The 18,330-nt window shown below is 43.7% G+C and overlaps 1 protein-coding gene across 2 annotated transcripts; it reads left to right on the top strand.

Annotated features, from left to right (window-relative positions):
- Nucleotides 1–957: 957 nt before the first annotated feature.
- TRAM1 (translocation associated membrane protein 1) lies at nucleotides 958–14,752 on the top strand. Of its 2 annotated transcripts, none has more exons than XM_082233926.1 (11): nucleotides 958–1,202; nucleotides 3,730–3,793; nucleotides 4,656–4,777; nucleotides 4,937–5,053; nucleotides 5,211–5,269; nucleotides 5,593–5,677; nucleotides 7,560–7,630; nucleotides 8,429–8,533; nucleotides 9,894–10,037; nucleotides 11,868–12,025; nucleotides 14,160–14,752. In XM_082233926.1, the coding sequence occupies exons 1-11, from the start codon at nucleotides 1,080–1,082 to the stop codon at nucleotides 14,231–14,233; spliced, it is 1,122 nt and encodes a 373-aa protein (XP_082090052.1). In that variant the 5' UTR covers nucleotides 958–1,079; the 3' UTR covers nucleotides 14,234–14,752. The 2 variants fall into 2 exon arrangements, with proteins under 2 accessions (XP_082090052.1, XP_082090053.1); XM_082233927.1 differs by lacking the exon at nucleotides 958–1,202 and adding an exon at nucleotides 2,654–2,726.
- The last annotated feature ends 3,578 nt before the right edge of the window (nucleotides 14,753–18,330 follow it).

Genomic DNA, 18,330 nt, shown 5'->3' with positions numbered 1-18,330 from the left:
TCAGTTGAATACATGTAGTGTTGGTTTGGGGAAAGCTTGATGGGGACTAGTCCAGGTGTGCAAGCTTCATATCAGCCATGCGAAGTGATGGAGAGGGTGCAGGTGGGTTGGAACACCTGCTTTTGTACACAGGAGGAATCAGATGCACTGAGCAGCTTGTCTGTTCCGGATATGCCGCTGGAGGTAAGCAAGCCGTAAGTTTCTTAGCTGAAAAATCTTAAGGGAAAGTAAATGGGACGCAGACATGTAGAGAGTCAAAATCTAGATATCTGAAACAGGGTTTCAGACTGGAGACTTTCCCAGAGACTGAACTTGGACCCTGTGCATTCAAAACCTGGTGTTCCCTTACTGAGTGACGACCCTGCCTTGCCGGATTCAGTTGAGATATAGAAATTTGGGATACAGAAACCCACACATTTGTACTTAAGAAGCAGAACGTACAGATCTAAAAAGGGCACAAAGACCGTCCTCTCTCACACATATAGGTTCTCGAGGGCTGCTGCAGACAACCTGTGCTCTTTCAGTAACAGGTAACCCAAGCAACTCCTACGCGCATGCTCACCTTTCTCACACGCGACCCCTGATTTTATTCACCATAGACTTTTCTTCTCTCTCTCTTTCCCCCTTCGTACCTCTAGGACTCCGAGCCGGCCTCTGTGATTGGCCGGGCGCCCTTTCTAAAAGGGGCGGGGAGGGGCCCAACCTCCCGCTTCGCCCTCTCGTTAACCCAATCCACGTCCAGTTCCGGATCTGGGGCCTCCGGAGCGGAAGGTGGCGCTCTCGGAGGTTCCCAACGCCTGCCGTTATGGAGCCTTCTCTGCGGGCGGAGAGATAAGAAGTGACGAGTCGCGGTTTCGAACGCTGGGCTGCTGGAGACTCGGAAGGGGGGAGGGGCAGGGAGACGAGGAGGAGGAGGAGGAGGCGAAGTTGGGCGGAGCGGCTGCCTGGGCGTCCTCCCCTTCCTCGGGGCCCCGCCGCAGAGAGCGCGAGCGGGGCTGGGCTATAGGCTAGCGGCGGCGGCTGAAGCAGGGGCCGAGGAAGGAAGGAAGGGCTGGTGGCCGCGCTGCGCTCTGCCCGCCATGGCGATCCGCAAGAAGAGCAGCAAGAACCCGCCCGTGCTCAGCCATGAGTTCGTCGTGCAGAACCACGCGGACATTGTCTCCTGCATGGCCATGGTCTTCCTGCTGGGGCTCATGTTCGAGGTGAGGAAGGAGGACCAGGGCGCCCAGGAGGGATGGGGGGGGGGGAAGCGGAGGGGAGCCGGCTCCTTCCTACGGTCAAGCAGGCGCCTCGTTAGGGAGCCAGGTCCGCTTCTCCCCGGCCTCAGCCAGCGCGGCGTGGGGTTTCCAACGGGGACAAGCTTCTAGTCCCTGCCGTCGCCGTCCCTCCCGCTTCCTCTTTCCCGTCTAGTGTGTGTAAAGAGAGGAGGGGAGTGGTGTGGCGATGGCGTGTATACTAAGTGTATCCACAAACCCATTCATCGTCGTCCAAATGCTGCCAGCAACATGGTCGTGGGGAGCTGGAGTTCCTCCCTGGCCGCAAACCTGTGTGGGTCTTAGAAAGGACCCTGCGTGGCGTGGGTGGTGGAGAGGACACGGAGTTGGGTGATTAAGGCAGCGGCTTCCTCCACCCACCCACCCCGCCCCGCCCCGGGAAACATCTGGCAGGCTTTTCGGTCCTTCCTCGAGCCGTTCGCCTTGGCAGACGGAGAGTGTGGGGTGGTGGGAAGTCAGCAGGTCCTTGTTTCAAGGGGGGGGGCACGAGGGAGGCAGGCGGATGCGCCTTGTTGTGTCCGCGTCAGCAGTTGCCGTTGTGGGTTTGCGCGGAGGAGCAGCTGGTAGGTAGCCCGAGCGGTGTGCATCATCCTGCGAGCAGGAGCAGCCGCCCTTCCCCGGCAGATGTGGCTGCCTCCGTCCTCAGCCAAAGTCTGCTGGGCCTGACATCTGTCTCTCATGCTCCCCCCCCCGCCCCCATATACACACTCGTTTCTCCTTTGGGGGAGCCGGGTGTGCTCCACACCCACTTCAGCTCCGTCTTGCCGAAATGCAGACCTGCAGCGCTGAGCATCCTAACCAGGGAGTAAGCCACACGGAGCACAGTAGTGGGGCTTACTCATGAGTAAGCCTGCACATAGCATCCCGCTGTCGGAGAGGGGAAGTAGGCACAGCCCCCGTCGCCTTTGCTGCCTCCAGGGTTTCCGAAGCGGAGCAACCGCCGCAGTGTAAACGGGGTTTTCGGAGTGGGTGGCGAAAGAGCCTCCGCCGTGCACGCCTCTCTGACCGGGTTGTGCGCTTGCTTGCTTGCTTGCTTGCTTGCCTGGCTGCCTGCTGAGTAGTTCCTGGTCTCGTCAAGGTTACGTGGCACTCGGAGCTGGAGCACTATGGGGAGGGCGGGGAGACTCGGCGTTTTTGGAGACGGGAGGTGCTGGCAGGGTGTGCGGGGAGCGCGCAGAGACCGATTTGGCTCCCGCTGCCTGGGCGAAGGGGAGGGGAGAGGGCGCGCAGTCCTTTGTGTGCAACGGGCAGAACTACAAGCCCCATGAGGCGCTGCGGGAAGCGGCTCCTCCCCTCCTCTCGGCTCCAGGGAAGGTGAGCTGGACGGTGACGTGTACATAGAGCGAGCCCCACCGCCCGCCCTCCGAGCGTGGCGGTCGCTTGCAGTCGTTGGTCGCAGCCAGATGGGGTTGCCTGGCGCCCCTCCAGATAGGGGATGCGACACGTGTCAAGGTGTGTGCATGCCATGCCTCTGGATTAGAACCTGGGAAGGGGAAGATGTCCTTGAAATAGTTAAATAACTGTCTTATAAAAATATTTATATACTGCTATATCATTTTTAAAAACATATGAAAGCAATAAAACATGAAATTGAGCTTATTAGCCCCAGAGCTTAATGAGGGTATGGAAGACATAAGCAGTTGAGTGACTTGCGCCAGAGCAGTTTTAAATGGTAGTGCTTCTTTGTAAAGTATTTGAGCGCTATAACTTTAAGGCTCTGTTGAAAACGTGCTTCAGTAGCTGCTGCCCCAAGTTCTGATGACACTTTGGAGGAAAGTAGCCTGAGGAGCAGATGCACTTTTATAAGCATGTATGCAAATGCCACTCTAAAATAGTTGTCCTTGGTTTTCCATGCAGTACATTGGTAAAAAGTAATGTGTCTAGCATTTTTCTTTCTTGAAGCTAAAGATTGCAGCAGTTTGTGTTCTTTCTATACCAGCTTGCCCATAAGTGATGTCCTGAGGCAATTTTTGTTGGGAACAGCTGTTTTAAAAGTGGCATGAGCAGTTATGTGTTCTCAGCAGTGCATTTGCTTGTGTTATTTGGACAGCCACAAGCTTATAAGTAGCCACTCATCTGGGCCACTGTGGCAAGCCTAATTAGGCTTGCATATAGATAACAGCCAACAATAGGAATGTATTGGCAAGAAGATTGGGGTAGGGGACTGAAATATCTGTGGGTTTTATAGGTAATCTTGAGTTACTGGGTATATTTGTTGAAATAGTAAAGAATTGTGGAAATAACCAGTCTTCTGTGACCCATTGTCCTAGTTTGATGTCATTTCTTTTGTAATGGCTTCAGCTACACAAATAAATAATAATTGTAATAATAATGTTATTTTCCTTGCTTCTGAGTAGGCATGGTTAGGGTTGTGCTGTTAGTATGTTTAGAATTTCATCCTTGGCGTGTGCTTTGTAGAAATAATTTTATTTAATTGGGTTTTGCTTCATTTCAGGTTACAGCAAAAGCAGCTGTTGTCTTTGTTACACTTCAGTACAATGTTACCATCCCTGCCACAGGTAAAGCTCTAAAAAATATTTAAGCATTTGTCCTAGATAGAAAAGGAATACTGACTCACTGCTAATATATTACCATATCATCTAATAGGCTAGTCCTAAAACATGCTACACTAGCAAACACTGTACTAGTGGAACAGCTGAAGAATGAGAAACATCAGCACAATTTTTCCATGTCAGTTCACCAGTAATGATGTTTGCTTTGTGACCTATAGGCTAGTTTGGATGTATCACCAAGCCATGGCTTGGTGCAACATGTATGAGTCTTGAAAGGCTGTAGAATTTCCCCTCCCTTCCCCACTCATCACATATCATTATTTCATCCCTTCCTTCCTGATTTGCAGCAAATCATAGTTTGTCTTTCCTCCAGCAACATGGTTTACACTTACTCCCTGCAAACAAGAATCGGAAACAATGGATCAGAAACCACAAACCCAGAGAGGGAATCATGAATGCCGGAGGAAAAGGGGCACACAAATGCAACAGTCCTGCTTCCCCTGTTACTCTAGCACCAAACCACAGTTTTGCATAGTCTTACCCTGCCTATTGTCAATATGAGCTTAGCTCTGGGTAGAAACTAAGTTTTCCTTGCTGTGCTGCTCTTAAAGATAAATAATATTTTGAATCTGGTGACTGAAATAATAAAGGCATGATTGTTCCAACATTTTAGCATACTGCATATATTGTAATTTAGACTTTTACTTGCATTAACTAATGCTGTGTTAGTGGAGAAGTAAATAACAAACTAGCCCTTGCAGTCTTCATTAAACTTGAAATAACTCTTTAATTTCTTCGGTTCCAATTTCAGATTAGGAGCGGGTTGGTAAAACAAGTCTATATTTAATGCTGTCTTTTCTTCTCTTAGAGAAACAATCTACAGAAACAGCCACATTGTATCACTATGGCATCAAAGATTTGGCTACGGTTTTCTTCTACATGCTGGTTGCAATAATCATACATGCTATCATTCAAGAATATGTGTTAGATGTAAGTATTGTCAGGACAATATTGAGTATTGCTACAGTGGTATTTGATTGAGTGTATGGATGTGTTGTCAACGTGAGTCTTGGATTTGGCTTCGCATGACAGATAACTTCGTATGAAAGCTGTTACTCAGATCAATAACACGGATTCCTTTTCTTTTAGAAAATTAACAGGAAGATGCACTTTTCCAAAACAAAGCACAGCAAGTTCAATGAATCTGGACAACTCAGTGCGTTCTACCTTTTCTCCTGTGTTTGGGGAACAAGCATTCTTGTCTCTGTGAGTATCTCACTTGTACATACTCAAGCTGCAATTCTGTATCACTTAGTAGGAATGAGCCCCATTGATCTCAAATGGGACTAACTTCTCCATAGACCTGTAGTTAGTTTAGTCTTAACCATAAAGGGTATTTGACATGTTTATTTCTTATTTTCAGGAGAATTATGTAGCTGACCCAACATCACTCTGGCGGGACTATCCACATACATCATTGCCGTGAGTTTATCAGAGTTGCGGGGTGGGGCATGTGTCATATAGTTTCTTTAACTTGTCCCAGGGTGTTAAATCAACCAGCAACTTGCTTGCAGGTATTTCAAGTTCTTTTCTTCAAACAAAAGCCTGCTCTCCTGGTCTTCTGTTGTCAATTCCAAGCATGTTGTTCTTTCATAAATGTGTGACTGGTAGTTTCCATCCTACCATTAGTTCTTAAACTCTGTAGAAAACATTTCAGATATGACTCTATTGTAACACCTAATTTAAACAAGGTCTTATTCGAGAGCTATTTCAATATCTTTGACCTTTTCCATGCTGTATTGTAGGTTCCAAATGAAATTTTTTTACATCTCCCAACTGGCATACTGGTTGCATGCTTTTCCAGAACTCTATTTCCAGAAGACAAAAAAAGTAAGTCCACCTTTAGTTTCATGTTCAGAAGCCTCTAAAAATATGTGTACAGTGGTACCTTGGGTTAAGAACTTAATTCGTTCCGGAGGTCCGTACTTAACTTGAAACTGTTCTTAACCTGAAGCACCAACTTTAGCTAATGGGGCCTCCCGCTGCCGCCGCGCCGCCAGAGCACAATTTCTGTTCTCATCCTGAAGTAAAGTTCTTAGCCCGAGGTACTATTTCTGGGTTAGTAGAGTCTGTAACCTGAAGCATATGTAACCCGAGGTACCACTGTATATATTTTAAAGACTTAATTAGCTGGTAGGAAAGAAAAGTAAATTCTTCTAAAAGCAAACTCTTTGCTCATGGTAATGCTTTAAGCAAGGTTGTTGCCTAGTTCTGTATATCTTACTGTCAACATTTGTAGCATTCTCCCACACTGTACTTGGGCCTTCTGAGAGGTAGAGAAGATTTCTGTGAGTTACTTTTCCAAGGGACTTTGCTTTTACCTGGATATACAGGTTGATTCACAATGAAGTATACAGTTTCCATTTATAGCAAATGGAAACTGCATACTTCATTATGTATCACCCTGTATTTCTAATGATTAGGCTGGAACCCCATGCAGCAGGTGTTGAAAACCTTTGGCCATGTTTGCTAGGGCTAATGGGAGTTCAGCAGCATCTGGAAAGCCAAAGTTTCCTTACTGCTATACACATTTATCTAGGAATTAAGTGCCAGTGAACTTAGTGGGACAAGTGAATAGACATACCTAGGAGTCTTTTGTTAGTTAGGAATACTAAACTGCACCTGGGGAACCTACCATACTTTTCCATGTATAAGACTAGGCTTTTTTACTTTAAAATAAGGTTAAAAATCTGGGAGCGTCTTATACACGGATAGTGCATATGCCCATTTTCTAAATTTGGGGTCCCCAAAAGTAGGGGGTGTCTTATACATGGGTGCATCTTATACATGAAAAAATACGGTTAGTTGCTGAACTGCAAACCTCTGAAGGCTGTGTTGCTGCCTTGCTAAGCTCCAAAATGGTGAGGTCCAGCACAGAACCAATGTTTAGCCTCTACGGGCAACAGCAGCAGCACACACCCATCCTCCAGCATAGTCACGAAGCTTTCATTTCCTTTTTTAAAGTAACCACAGTCATTTCCCCCTCTTTGCATATTGCAGTGGCTGTCAGCTCTGGTTTATGATGATCTCGATGCAGAACAGCTGCATGGTATAAACGTTTACAACTTTCAGCATTGTAATCAGCCTTATTAGCAGCTACCAGGGCAAATACAGTGAGATCTTTCTCATTTCCTGCTAACAAAAATTAATTTTCTGCTTGGTTGAACAGTTCATGGTTTGAATGATAATAAGAGTAATTTGGTCATTATGTTCCGAAAGATGGCAGGTTAGCAAACAGTGAATAAGGTCTTGTATGACCGCAATATATCAGTGTGTGGTTTTTACCATTTATCCAAGGGTAGTGTTGCAACATCCAGTGAATAGTTGGAGCAGCACTAGTACATTTATTACTTCTTAGGTGGCAAAGTGTCTGGCCTGTTGCAATTTGAAACCTAGACGTGGGGAACTGAGGATTGCATATTGTAGAAATCTTACTACCATGCAAATCTTCTACATTTATTCTTATTTTTGCACACATAGAAACATGTTTGTATGTCTTTTAAGCATTTGTGAAATAAATCAAACGGAACATTTATTTTAAAGATTTGAGTAAGATTTCAGGGTACTAACAAACTCCAGGATCAGCTATTAGAAACACAATTGTATAAGACAAGAAATGGTTGTCCGGATTGGGTAATGTCCAGAAACTGGTGAATGTATTTAAATTATGAGAACTCCCTGCAGAATTGATAAAGCTGTGGCTTTTTCATAGGAAGACATTCCTCGCCAGCTTGTTTACATTGGACTCTATCTTTTCCATATCGCTGGAGCTTATCTGTTAAAGTAAGTGACTTACTTGTTTTGCTGCCATACAGAGCCCCTTAGAGAGGATGGGGTGGGGTTAAATTCAATAATAAATAACTAATTTGATAGTGAAACACAGTATCAAGTGTTCAGATACTGCAATCCAACATACATTACACTGTACCCTGTAAAATGACTGTAGAAGTCCACTAGGTGTTTACACTAGTGTATTTTTACAAATTTCCTTGTCCCCTAGAAAAGCTTGTATTTAAATTTTGAAACATCAAGGTTTTTTGTGTGTGTGTGTATATATATATCCAGAGCTGCTTCAGCAGATAATCAATTTAAAATTGCCAGTAAAACATTAAAATCAATAAGGCAGTCAAAGTACAAAGACCAGGAGAATTCAGAACAGTTGCCATCAAGGACACCTGCCCTTAACTGTTCTAGGACAGAGTTATGTTCTCATTGTTTGGCAGAAGGGTGATAAAGGCAGAGCCGGGTGGGCTTCTATCAGGAAGGTGTTCTGTAACTGGCACCACAACTGAGCAAACCTATCCTTCACACCTATTGAATGTGCCTTGAATGGCTAGGGAACCAAAAGGCATGCATCAGATTTTCATTCTGATGATCTGCATCACTGAGGGATCTATACTGCTGCAAAACATGTGTGTATATTCCTGGGCCTGTTTGAAAGCGGACATAGGAAACTGTCACTGAGCCCTGAATTCCTGTGCCAAATTTAATTAATGCAATGCCAAATGAGTGGGTTTAATCAAAGACATTGCGTCCCTCTACCAACTAGAAACTTCTTTCCTTTCATTTTTGTTCTTACAGTTTGACCCACCTTGGCCTTGTTCTTCTTGTGCTACATTACTTTGTGGAGTTTCTGTTCCACATCTCCAGGCTGTTTTACTTCAGTGACGAAAAATATCAGAAAGGGTAAGTACTTTACGGTAACTTCCAACCTTTAAAAATATGTCTGGAAATGCAACTTCTAATGCTTGAATGTGTAGTTAACATTGGGCTGCTTCAGCAAATGCTCCCTGTTCTTCTGTACATTAAAAGAACATCTAATAATAATATAGTTTTAAGTTCTCTGTTTAAGATAAAAATTGAAGTCTGCAAGCAAATATCTGGCTGATTACTTCAGGTACACAGACTTTGGCCTGACTTACCTGTGTATCTCTTGGTCAAGTGCACCCCTCACCTCTTTCTCCTACATTTTCTTCAGTTCTGACACCATGTTCCAGGCACTTCTCACTCCCTTGATCTTGCCACCTCCTGCCCTCAAGGATCAGTGCAGCTTAGCCAGATATATTCCTTCCTTTCCCCTCTGGCATAAAGACAACTTGCTGTTCAGTTACAAAGCCTTCATTACCTTCAGTACAACCACAGAATTCCTATGCACTAAACAGTTACCAATTACTTCTTGCAGTTGGTGTGCATTCAGATGCGCATACAAACACTCCCCCAACCTGGAATAGCTTCATTAGTTTTGAAGAAAGGACTTGACCAGCCTGTTTATAGAAGATATATACAGTGGTGCCCCGCAAGACGAAATTAATTCGTTCCGCAAGTTTTGTCGTCTAGCGAATTTTTCGTCTTGCGAATCACGAAATCCCATAGGAATGCATTGAAAATCAATTAATGCGTTCCTATGGTCAAAAAAAGTCCAAACAAAGCCAAATTTGGTACAACAACAGTTTATTAACTGCTCTTTAAAGTCACACATACTGTAAAGAGCAGTTCAAAAATTGAAGGGAAAATAAATTAACTTTATAAACAAAACATGTCTTTGTTTTTAGACAAAGGAAACAAAGTCGCGAGACGTTTTCGTCTTGCGAAGCAAGCCCATAGGGAAATTCGTCTTGCGAGGCAAATCGAAAACTGAAAAACCTTTCGTCTAGCGAGTTTTTTGTCTTGCGAGGCGTTCGTCTTGCGAGGTACCACTGTATATCCACATTGAACAATTCCTTAATGTAGAAGCTATTTGAAGCTTAGATGTCTTCACACATTTTTCTGAGCCCTCAGAGATGGAAGAAGTATCACAGATGAGCCTACCACATTGTATCCTCTAGAATGCCTTCCTGGATGTGTGAGAAGGGACAGTGTTCTGGCTTAACGGTGTTCTAAAATGTATGTGTGAAGTCAAGTACTTTTGGCCCATGACACCTTAATATTCAACACGTATGTTAATCGTATCTGCCTCTGAAATAATTGCTGTAAGTAGTACAATGAATGGATGGAATTCTACTGAGGTGCAGTAATAATATGTTCACAGCTGGTCTCTTCCCTCTAGGTTTTCAATCTGGGCCGTCCTTTTTGTTTTGGGAAGACTTCTGACCCTAATTCTTTCCGTCCTTACTGTTGGATTTGGCCTTGCCAGAGCAGAGGATCAAACATTGGATTTTAGTACCGGAAACTTCAATGTGCTGCCTATCAGGTATGAGATGACAGGCACAGCTTCATAGTTAGAGGCGGTGAAACTTCATGAGTTGTTTGGGGATCACTTTCCTAAAAGCATCTGGTGGGCTTCTGTCTGAAAGAAGAGGCTGCATCAGATGAACAGCTGGCAGGCTTCTTCTGTGGTGCTTTAAAGTCATAGCTTCATGTGAATGAGACTTGTTTGAGTAGTCTGCTTTTGTATGAACTGGCTTTACCTAGAACTTGTACAATTCCCAGTTAATCAGCATTTGCATAAACCAAGGGAAGGCGGGATGGGAAGCCTTCCAGAAGCTGCATTCCATTGGTGGGCAGGGCGAAAGACAAAAAGTGGGTGGGACTAGAGCCACAAGTGGGTGGAGCCATGGCTGAGGCTCTTAATTTGTGTGTTCTACATCCCATCTGCCCCATCTCTCACCCTCTGCCAAGGCAAGCAAGAATTGTTTTCGTGGTTTAGGGACACATGCCAGCCAGGCAAAAATGAAGAGGACAAAGGGCAGTGTTGTTGCTGAGGGGTGGAGGGGTATCCCAAAGACAGGGTACAGAGGTCTGGAGGGTCATATTTGGCTCCTGTCAAAAAGTTATTTTTAATTTATTTCATGAACTTTATAGTATAGTTGTTATTATTATTATAATAATTAAGCTTTATTATTTAAAAAAAACCCTCCAAGTGGTTTACAAAAAGATAAAACATTAAAATCAAGAAAAATTCACAACCATACTTTTAAAACATACAAAAGTTAAAACAGTAAAACAGATGAAAATTACCTCGCTCTATGCAGGATTAGGGTACGTTAAGGGTGAATTTAGGTAATTAGCTGAGATGTAGAACTATAAAAATAGTAAATAAGAACTTTCCTTGTGTACATGTTTTGCAGAATAAAATGTGATGTAAAACATGCTGTTAAAAATGTGTGGTGTGCACTGCCTGTCTTTTCAGGAAACGTTTCTTTTTGTAGTTCAAGCATAAATCCTTAAATTTAAACACTTGAGCATGTTGACCACCTGATGATGTTGGTCCCACTCCTTCACATTGAGGGTAGATGTTTAGGGTCTATCAGTGATGACCCCAGAAAGTATCGAAACCATTCCACAAAGAATTTTGGCTCAGTTTCAGTATGCATTTCAGCTTCTAGTTACATAGTACCGTGACTATATTTATAGTTCCTGGAAGGATGTTGTTTCAGTGAGCTGCAGATCATGGGCTGCTGTTTATCTAGCCACATAGTGTATGTCACTGATAACTAAGTGTGAAATATCTTCATCTAGATCCAAGTACAAAAAGTGTCGCCCTCCTGGTTAGAGAATTGGATGTTATCATCTTTGTCATAATACATACATTTTATTTGTATGTTGCCTTTCCACAGTTCAAACCATGCTCCGGGCAGTTCACAACTAAACCCCACAGACAAAACCCGAGACCAAGAGTCTGTTCAGCAGCCTCAGCTTTTGTAGCTGGAGTCAGTCAGGGCCTTGCCTTCCCAGGCCAAGTGGGAAAAGGCCTGCAAGGCAGGGAGCAGGTCTTCCAGGACTCACAGCCAAGTGTAGTTTAGTTATTGCATGGGAACGAGAGAATTTGCCAATTTCAGAACATGCTTTTCAGTCTATGCATTCCTATTGTGTTATTACCTTGTTAAATTCCTGAAGCTTTGCTATGCTTCCATTAAACCTAATCTCTCTGGGCTTTTTATGTACTTTCCTAGATAACAAGGAAATAAAAGGCTTGATAAATGGCCAAGAAACATCCTGCCCAGTGGGAACAGTTTTCCTGATGCTTCTCATTTCCGGATCTTCAGGAATCCTAGTACAGTAATCTGTCTTCTCTTTGTAGAATCAGCGTACTGGCATCTATCTGTTTCACACAGGCCTTTATGATGTGGAAGTTCATCAATTTCCAGCTGAGAAGGTGGAGAGAACATTCTTCACCTCCCCAACCAGTGAAAAAGAAGTTTGCAACAGCTAAAAGCAAGCCTTCTAAAAAAGAAAGAGGTTTGTATTTCAGTCCTTTACCCTGTACAGTTTTGGTGGAGGGGGAAATGAAACAAGTTCCACAAGACACTGAGGAACCTTGTTACCAGTGACGCTTAAGCCAATGCTACGTTCCCTGAATTCAAGGGCAGTGGTACTAATTTCTCACATAACCAAGTATTGGTGAGACAGATTCATTGGGAGATAAAATTAGCTTCCCACAAAGAATCCTGGGAACTTTCATTTGTTAATGTTCTCCTAACAAGTCTCAGCACCCTTTGCAAAACTATGGCTCCCCTGGTCCCTTGGGGGAAGCCATGACTGTGAAAAGTGGGTGAAGGAATGCTTTAAATGTATGGTGCGGGTGTGTCACACATAGCATCTTTCATAGTATTCTGTCTCTGGAAGGAGCTCTTGTCTCTCTTCATTTATCTTCTTGCCCTGGGTTAGTGATCACAATTGCAGAGTGTAGACAGTCCACAGGCTTGAGTGGTGATCTTAATTTACTGCATCTTTTAGCGGCGCATAAAGGACGAGAGGTCTCTGCAAATAAAGCAAGAAGTTTCTAATGTCAGAATTCTGGCTAAGTTATTTATTTACTGGATTCCTGCCCTTCGTCGTAAGGTCTCAGGGTAGATAACGGAATGGTTGGCACTCGTTCAGTAGCACTCAACTGCTCAAGCCCCAATTCTTTTTTATATTATTTTTAGATTCTTGGGTTGCATGCAGTCATGAAAGTGCTGAAAATTAGACAAATTAGAAAATTAGTTTCACTCGTTGACTCTTAAATTTATTATGTATATTTTTGTTACTGGTGCATCTTACTGTTTGGGGTTTTTAATTGCATTGTAAGCTGACCTGGGATGGAAAGTTAAGAAGAGCAGGAAAGGGGTAACCAAGTGTCCCCCTAGGCATTCATTGCCTGCTGGATCTTCTGTAAATGACATAAATTACAGGGCTTTACCTATTTGAAAATCTTGATTTTTTATTGTTTATATTTCCTCTTCACAATTGCGAAGTAGGATATGGTGAGAGTTGGTGACAGGCCCAAGATCGCCCAGCAAGCTTCATGACAGACTGGGGAGCCTCTAATTCAGTGCTTCCCAAACTTGGGTCTCCAGTTGTTTTGAACTACAACTCCCATCATCCCTAGCTAGCAGGACCCAGTGGTCAGGGGTGGTGGGAATTGTAGTCCGAAAACAACTGGACACTCAAGTTTGGGAAACACTTTTCCAAGTCTACCCACTTCTAGGCCAATGGTCTAATTCTTGGCGGCAGCCCTCAATGGTGTTTTTCAGATAGCGTGGCCTTTCTGCCAAGCATAGAATACTATTGTAGCTATTTGTCCCAAGCCACTCTGGGCACTATTAACATATATCTGTATCGGGTGTGGGGACGCAGGTGGCACTGTGGGTTAAACCACAGAGCCTAGGACTTGCCGATCAGAAGGTCAGCGGTTCGAATCCCCGCGACAGGGTGAACTCCCGTTGCTCGGTCCCTGCTCCTGCCAACCTAGCAGTTCAAAAGCACGTCAAAGTGCAAGTAGATAAATAGGTACCGCTCCAGCGGGAAGGTAAACGGTGTTTCCGTGCGCTGCTCTGGTTCGCCAGAGTCATGCTTAGTCATGCTGGCCACATGACCCAAAAGCTGTACGCCGGCTCCCTCGGCCAGTAAAGCGAGATGAGCACCGCAACCCCAGAGTCGGTCACAACTGGACCTAATGGTCAGGGGTACCTGTACCTTTACCTTTACCTTTATATCGGGTGTGAGGAAACTTTGGCCTACCAGATGTTGCTGGACTGTCAAGTCCCATTAGCCCCAACAAGCAATACCAATGACTAGGGATGATGGGATGTGTAGTCCAAAAATATATGGTGAGTCAAAGGTTCCCCACACCTAACTTGTATGGTGAATGTTATTTTTGAAAATCTGGTTGTAATAATATAAAGTTGTCTGGACATAATTTTACCATTTCTTCTAAAGCTGCTGTGGGATATGGGATGCTATACAAAATCGACCTTTGGTCTGATTCAGCAGGGCTAGTCTTGTATTGTTTTAAGTTCGGCTTTCTACTAAATGAATAATATATTTTTAAATGCTTTCTAGATATGGTACCTAGAAAAGAGCTTAACAATGTATATTGTCTTATTTTTAGAAAATGGAATAAATGGAACATTAACCTCAAATGGAGCAGACTCGCCTCGCAGCAGGAAAGAAAAATCCTCTTAAAACAGAACTTTATTAAGTTAATTGACTAATATCCCCAAAGAGAACTGCTTTTTACTTTGGAAAGTCCTTCAGCACCCGAGTTCCTATGGTTAACAAATAAAATAAAATTAATACTTTTTTGTTATTGCTACCATAATGTTTGTGCAGCTTTTTAAACTGAAAAAGGGGGCCACATTATTTTTTTAGTATCTTTGAAAATGTTGTGAGTGTTAATTGGAATCCACTTGCCAAAAATCAGTGATACAATCTGCCATTCCTTCCAGCTTTACAGTGATGAATCTAGTCCATTCCAAAAAAGACAATATGAAATTCCTGTTTAAGGAGAAATTGAACATTTAAATAAAATAGTAATGCCTTTTTTTTTTTTTTAGATATTCTCTTAACGCTTAGGTGTATATTTTGATTTTACAGTTCTGAACAGAATTTGTAAACTACCAAAATAATCCTTGTTACTTTGTAGACAATCTCTACCATGATTCAAGAAATTCCCTTATTAAAACACAGTTGGACTGATTGAAATGTTGCTGTGTATGTATATTGTCAAGTATACTGTGAGTTTTGTTGCCATCAGAACTTCCATCAGCATGTCTGGATAGCCAGTGACAAAACACTGCGAGTACATATTGATTGCTGCTGAACAGTTCATGTGGCATCCTCCTGGTTTACATTCACAAATTCCTGAAATTGAAGGCTCCCTGTGAAGATACCACAGCTGCTTTACTCCTCTTCCCTGGTGGTTTTTCTGCTGTGCCATGGTGAGCTAAGTCATAGTTTGGTTTCTTGTCTCATCCAAATCCAGACTCATGGTTTATCTCTTTCCTGACTAACCACAAGTTTGTTTTATGGCTTGTGGTTTGTCAGGGAGAAGCTAAACCACAGGACTGGATGTGGACAATGCACTAAGCCAAACACATCAGCAAAGCAGCTACAACACCCTTTTCCTGGTGCCTACACACCAACCAGGGCATCGGATCTCATTCTGCCAAGCCATATTCAAGTGTCCCCTTGAAAGCATGTTGAGACAGGAGCGAGCATCACACACTACTAGCCCCAGTCACACCGGTCTCCCATCTCCACCAGCTGCAGCCTCAGATCTTTGGGTGGAATGTCTGAAGGCAGGAAATGGCTAAACTGTTAAAGGTCCAGGTAAATATATGCGTCATTGGTATACGTCTGAAGCTGACTAACAATGGAGCTAGATGCACCTCTGTAGGGAGCGAATTCCACAATTTCGGGCTGACATGGAGACAACCCTTTCCCAGGCTTCCATTTCCTCCTCCCATTCCCCCCCCCCCCCAATTCTTAGTGATGGAACTAAAAGAATGCCCAAGAGGATTTATAAAAATGAAGACAATATATTGTGACAGGGCCTAAGTTGTTTAAAGCCCTAAGCATCAGTGTAAGTAAGCACCTTGAATTGGGCTTGGAAACAACTTGACAGCCAATTCAACTATTTTAAAACAAGGATGATATTCATTAAGCCTGGTCACTGCATTTTGGACCGGTTATAAGACGAAGTATGGAATAGGGCAGGTGGTAGCTAGCATGGTGCTCAAAAGAGCCAGTATTGACTCTTCAGAAAGGCACATTGTAGTGGCTATTTCAGAGTTTTCCTTAATTCAGTGATCTGATGTAACTTTGAAGACACAGTGGTCAAACCAGAGGAACAGCTGCCACCCTGGAAGATCACTGTTTGAGCAGAGGTGTTTGAGTACGTAGTAAGAAAGAGAACAACAGCAGTATCCTGGTTACAATTACAGGAGATAGAATGGTAAGATAGGCTAGACATAGGGTCCTGGGAGTGACCCTACCATTGGAAGTTGGCTAGGAGTGCATCATTAGAGTAGCTTCCAGCGTTACTCTTTGGTTAAGGAACAAGTCCTGTCCTCTCACCACAGCTGTCTTTCAGTTTTACTTAGAAAAACACTCAGGTCTTTAAAGCTGTGTTGATAATAAGGGTCAAGTATCTAGCAAGCCCAGTAGCATGTTGGACACCTTCCGACCTGAGGGGCTCATCTTCCAGTGTCATAACTTTTATATGCCTGTTGTCTTTGTCCATGGAGTTTTCTTGGCAGGGATACTGGAGTGGCTTGCCGATTCCTACTCCAGGTGGATCACGTTTGGTCAAAACTCTCCACTATGACCTGTTCATCTTGTGTGCCCTGCTCGGCGTAGTTCATAGCTTCTCTGAGTTCTTCAAGCCCCTTCGCCACGGCAAGGCAGTGATCCATGAAGGGGTGAAAGAGGAGAGCGCAAAATATGGTCTGAAGCTCAACATCAAAAAAACGAAGATCATGGCCACTGGGCCCATCAACTCCTGGCAAATAGATGGGGAAGAAATGGAGGCAGTGAGAGATTTTACTTTCTTGGGCTCCATGATCAGTGCAGATGGTGACAGCAGTCACGAAATTAAAAGACGCCTGCTCCTTGGGAGAAAGGCGATGGCAAACCTAGACAACATCTTAAAAAGCAGAGACATCACCTTGCCAACAAAGGTCCGTATAGTAAAAGCCATGGTTTTCCCAGTAGTGATGTATGGAAGTGAGAGCTGGACCATAAAGAAGGCTGATCGCCGAAGAATTGATGCTTTTGAATTATGGTGCTGGAGGAGACTCTTGAGAGTCCCATGGACTGCAAGAAGATCAAACCTCTCCATTCTGAAGGAAATCAGCCCTGAGTGCTCACTGGAAGGACAGATCGTGAAGCTGAGGCTCCAATACTTTGGCCACCTCATGAGAAGAGAGGACTCCCTGGAAAAGACCCTGATGTTGGGAAAGATGGAGGGCACAAGGAGAAGGGGACGACAGAGAATGAGATGGTTGGATGGTGTTCTTGAAGCTACTAGCATGAGTTTGATCAAACTGCGGGAGGCAGTGGAGGACAGAAGTGCCTGGCGTGCTCTGGTCCATGGGGTCACGAAGAGTCGGACACGACTAAACGACTAAACAACAACATCTAGCAAGCCACATGCCAAGAAATCTCCCAATGCAGAGTGTACTGGGCTCTACAGGAAAAACCACCAGCAGTCAAAATGCTAAATATTCGAAACAGTGCTGTTGACTCTTGCACGCTCTTCTACAGTTTTACTGCTTTGTCCCTTGCTACAGATCATAGGTTTATTTATTTAAAACTCTTTCTAAGCTATTTAATATTTTTTAATTCTCATAAATGGTGTCCACTATGTACAAAGTAAACACGCTATCCATTAAAAGAAAAATACAACCTTAAAACAATATAAAAGCAAGCATCTTACGCACACAAGATGTGAGTCCCATGCATTTGGTTCCTCATCTTGCCCATCCAAGACCCATCCCACATACATACCAGGTCTGTTTCCCTTGTGACCAGGGTGCGCCTAAGATAGCACTTCATTACAGTTGGAATTAGTAGTCTTTGCTGAATGTTTCCTTACCTGGAGTAATTGGATTGCTTTACTAATTTTTGTTGCCTGGAAGCTTAAATCTTAATTGCTTTAAGATTTCCTTTTCTGCCTAAAGTGGAGCATTGTAAAGATTCAAATCTTCTCACCTGGGAAAATGTTTCTCTGGCAACCTCCCTCAATAAAGATGGGAGTGAGGTAACATGACAAGATTTGGGTGCTTTAAAATTTAGGTTCTCCCTATCAGTAACACTTGAGAGGTCTGATATTATCTGTATGTGGTAATGTTTCCTCATATCCAGTAGCAAGGATTTCTAATAATATGAAGGAAAATCTGTGACTACTTATCCCTCAATCAGAAAAGTAAAGTAATGATGAGGCACTTTGTAAACAACAAAAAACAAAAAAAATGTATTTAAACACAATGCAGGCTATGGCTTAATGGCTACTCTGATGAGGCACAACACTGTTTCAGTCAAAACTCTCTCTACACTTAAAATGCTCACTCTTCAAGGATCTTCCCCTCAGAGAGAGAAACTGGGTTTCCCTGCCTAGGTAACCACTAACCAAGACCTTTCCAGGCTGTAATCTGAGCCCTATCTGACAGCTAAGCCTATTTAACTAACAGTTTAATTCAGAATCTAACTACCCACTCTCTCCTGGTTGGATAACACTCTACCTAGCCCTTATTGGTTTCTGGATCCCCAGGAGGCTGACC

This window comes from Podarcis vaucheri (assembly GCF_965113315.1).
Source record: "Podarcis vaucheri genome assembly, chromosome: 8".
NCBI classification, from domain to species: Eukaryota; Metazoa; Chordata; class Lepidosauria; order Squamata; family Lacertidae; genus Podarcis; species Podarcis vaucheri.
This window is presented reverse-complemented; position numbering and strand designations above follow the sequence as displayed.